General features: G+C 52.0%; 2 protein-coding genes across 2 annotated transcripts in view; one reads left to right on the forward strand and one right to left on the reverse strand.

Moving 5' to 3' along the window:
* PSMB4 (proteasome subunit beta 4) overlaps nucleotides 1-1,549 on the forward strand; it is a 3,959-nt gene extending 2,410 nt beyond the window's left edge. The window contains exons 2-5 of the mRNA XM_029958032.1: nucleotides 75-183; nucleotides 335-451; nucleotides 1,013-1,101; nucleotides 1,414-1,549. Of these exons, the coding sequence (XP_029813892.1) occupies nucleotides 75-183; nucleotides 335-451; nucleotides 1,013-1,101; nucleotides 1,414-1,426 (328 nt within the window). The 3' untranslated portion in view covers nucleotides 1,427-1,549. The remainder of the gene's footprint in view (nucleotides 1-74; nucleotides 184-334; nucleotides 452-1,012; nucleotides 1,102-1,413) is intronic.
* Nucleotides 1,550-1,989: 440 nt separating this feature from the next.
* POGZ (pogo transposable element derived with ZNF domain) overlaps nucleotides 1,990-3,252 on the reverse strand; it is an 18,170-nt gene continuing 16,907 nt past the window's right edge. Inside the window, exon 18 of the mRNA XM_029958034.1 lies at nucleotides 1,990-2,001. Within this exon, the coding sequence (XP_029813894.1) occupies nucleotides 1,990-2,001 (12 nt within the window). The remainder of the gene's footprint in view (nucleotides 2,002-3,252) is intronic.

Here is a 3,252-nt window from a genome sequence, read left to right on the forward strand (position 1 = left end):
TCCAGTCTGGGCTTAAAAACCCCCAGGGCTGGAGAATCCCCCCCCTCCCTGGGCAGCCCATTCCAAGGGCTGAGCACCCTCTTCCTTCCCTGTGCCCTCAGGTTCCTGGGATACGTGGACATGCTGGGAGTGGCCTACGAGGCGCCGACGTTGGCCACGGGTTTTGGGGCCTACCTGGCTCAGGTGGGCTTTGGGTTTATCTTATTTTATTTTAGGCTATTTTATGCTGTTATTTATTTTACTTTTCGAAGTTTGTATTGTCATGTTTAACTGTGTTTTGTTGCCTCAATAATTAAGTCCTGTGGTTTTATTTCACTCCTTTCCCCCTCCCCAGCCCCTGATGAGGGAGGTCCTGGAGAAGAAGCAGAGCCTGACCCAGGAGGAGGCCCGGGACCTCCTGGAGCGCTGCCTGCGGATCCTCTACTACAGGGACGCCAGATCCTTCAACAGGGTCCGTGGCCTTCCCCCCTGGAGACACCTCTCTGAGCCCACAAACCCAGGAATCCCTCCTGGAGACACCTCCCTGAGCCCACAGACCCGGGGGAACTTCCTGGAGACACCTCCCTGATCCCAGGAATCCCTCCTGGAGACACCTCTCCTGATTCCAGGAATCCCCTCTGGAGACACCTCCCTGATCCCACAAACATGGGGGTCCCTCCTGGAGACACCTCCCTGATCCCCTCACCTGGATACACCCATCCTGATCCCAGGAAAATCCCTGTCCCAGCCCCACCTCCCTGATCCCAGGAGAAGGGGCAGGGTGGGAGATGAGGAGATCCCGAGGATCTCAGGATCCACCTTTGGGGGGATTTCCTTGGAAAACTGTCCCGTCCCTGCAGCTCTGCCATCCTGAGGCTCCAGTCCTTCCCCTTGGGAATCCTTCCCCACCATCCCCCCCATCAAACCCAAACCCTTTTTTGGGGGACAGTCTCTTTAATCGGGGCGTCCCCAGGGCCCACTTTGCTCCAGGTGTGGAATTCCAAGGATTCATTCCCACGTTCTCTCCCCTCAGTATGAACTCGCCACCGTGACGGAGAAGGGGGTGCAGGTGGAGGGACCCCTGACCCTGGAAGCCAACTGGGACATCGCCCACGTGGTCAGGTAACGCTCCCGGGGTCGGGGGGACAAGCTGGGGACATCCAGGGCACATCCAGGGCACATCCAGGAGCCCCAGGGGACATCCAGGGCACATCCAGGTGTTCCAGGGGACATCCAGGTGTTCCAGGGACATCCAGGTGCCCCAGGAGACATCCAGGTGCCCCAGGGGACATTCCAGGAGCCCCAGGGGACATCCAGGGCACATCCAGGAGCCCCAGGAGACATCCAGGAGCCCCAGGGTGACATTCCAGGTGTTCCAGGGTGACATTCCAGGTGTAGGAATCGTCCTGACCTTCCCCATCCCTTTTCTTGCAGCGGCTTCGAGTGAACCCCGGGAGCTGCTCCAGGTCGTCGTGTCCTTTGTATCCCACCCTTTGTGTCCTCGTCCCTCTGGAATGTCCCTCTGGAATGTCCCATCCGTGGTTTTGGGAATAAAAACAAGACCTTTTAAGACCTGGCTCTGTGTTTGTGCCGCGCTGGGGACCCTCCAAAAAAATTTGGGATCCTCCCAAACCAGGGACTTGAAGGATGGGGGGGTCTCAGGGTTCCAGGTGAAGCTGCAAGTCCTTGTTTTTGTTGGAATCTTGGAATTGCTGAGGTTGGAGAAGCCCCCCTGGGATCGTGGAGTCCGAGGCCACCCTTAAATCCTGTCCCCAGGGGCCACATCCCCACGTTCCTTGGGCATTCCAGGGTGGGGATTCCGGGATTTTCCCAAATATCCCACCTAAACCCCCCCCTGGAGCAGCCTGAGGCCAGCCCCGGGCTCCAGGATCAGCCCCCAAAATAGCCCAGATTTGCCCCAAATCAAGACTTACACAGAGCAGGTCCTGCCTTATTCCAGCTGGGAATCCAAGGGAATTCCAGGAAGGCACAAAGGCTCAATAATCCACCTTAAGGAGTCACCTGTGGATGGAAGGAAAACACGTCTGGGGAGAGATTTTTTTGTTAAAAATCACGTTTTTTGGGAGGTTCAAAATGACCTCGGGGAGAGGGAGTGGGTTTCCTGGGAGGGATGGGGCTGGATCCGGGAAAAAAACAGGGATAAAGGGCTGGATTGGGGCATTTTCAGGTTTTTTACAGGAAAGAAATGAAGAATAAAATAAATATTTGCTGAACCTTAAGTTTAAAAAAAGGAAATATTTCAGTGAAATAAGGAAACTGTAAAAGGAGACACTTCAAAATATGAAACTCTCTGTAAAATATGGAACTGTTTTGGTGGAATATCGAAATATTTCAGCAAAATAAGGACATAAATCAACATGAAAGTGGTATTTTTACCAGCACAGAGAACCACCAGCAAATACATTTCTTCAGGAAGAGTTTTATTGACATTTTTATCCAACTTTTATTTATTTAAAAAGAGAAGGGAAATCTCTCAGTGGGGAAAGAGTCAGTCGTGGCACTGAACCTCCCTGGAAAAAAAAAGGGGGGGAAAATTAAATTAAAACTTAAATTAAAACCCCATCTCTGGGTTCTCCAGGACACGGGAAGGACTCAGGAGGGCAGGAGGGGGTGGGAACAAACCCCTTTGGGAATTTTCCAAGAGTGGGGTCGGGGAATAAAAACACGTGTTTAGAAAAAAAACTCCATTTCCCTGGTTTTATTCAACGTTTCCACGGCTGTACAATTCCAAGCTGAACCATTTACAGGGCTGCACATGCTGCTTCCTGCTTTCCTTAGGGAAGAGAGAAGGGAGAGGGGAGGAGGGAAAGGCTCACAAAAAAAAAATAAACCAACCTATGGAAACAGAAAGGTGCAGGTGCCTCCGGATTTCTGGGATCAGAAACCCAGGCAGAGTTAAAAAAACCCCTCCAAACATGCAAATCGTAGAAAAACCTCGAAGCTGGCAGTGAAAAATAAAAACAAACAGCTCTTTGTTTGTCGTGGTTGTTTGTGAAAGTCACAGTTTGGTTCCCAAATCCCATTTTTTCTTTGTTTTTTTCCCCTAATCCTAAGGGACCGGATGGATCTAAAAGCGGGTCTGTCACTATTGGGAATTCAAGGGCAACGTTTTGTGGGCCCTGGGAGGGAGAGCCCAGAGCAATTTGGGGTTTTTCTCCTCGTCCCAGTGCCCTCTGTGGGGAATTCTTTGGAGCAAAGGTGGGGGCCGGGTGGTTTTCCAGGGAAAAATCACCGGGAAAAACGAGAGGGGTT

Source organism: Manacus vitellinus, unplaced genomic scaffold (assembly GCF_001715985.3).
Source record: "Manacus vitellinus isolate BGI_N305 unplaced genomic scaffold, ASM171598v3 scaffold_138_pilon, whole genome shotgun sequence".
Taxonomy (NCBI): domain Eukaryota; kingdom Metazoa; phylum Chordata; class Aves; order Passeriformes; family Pipridae; genus Manacus; species Manacus vitellinus.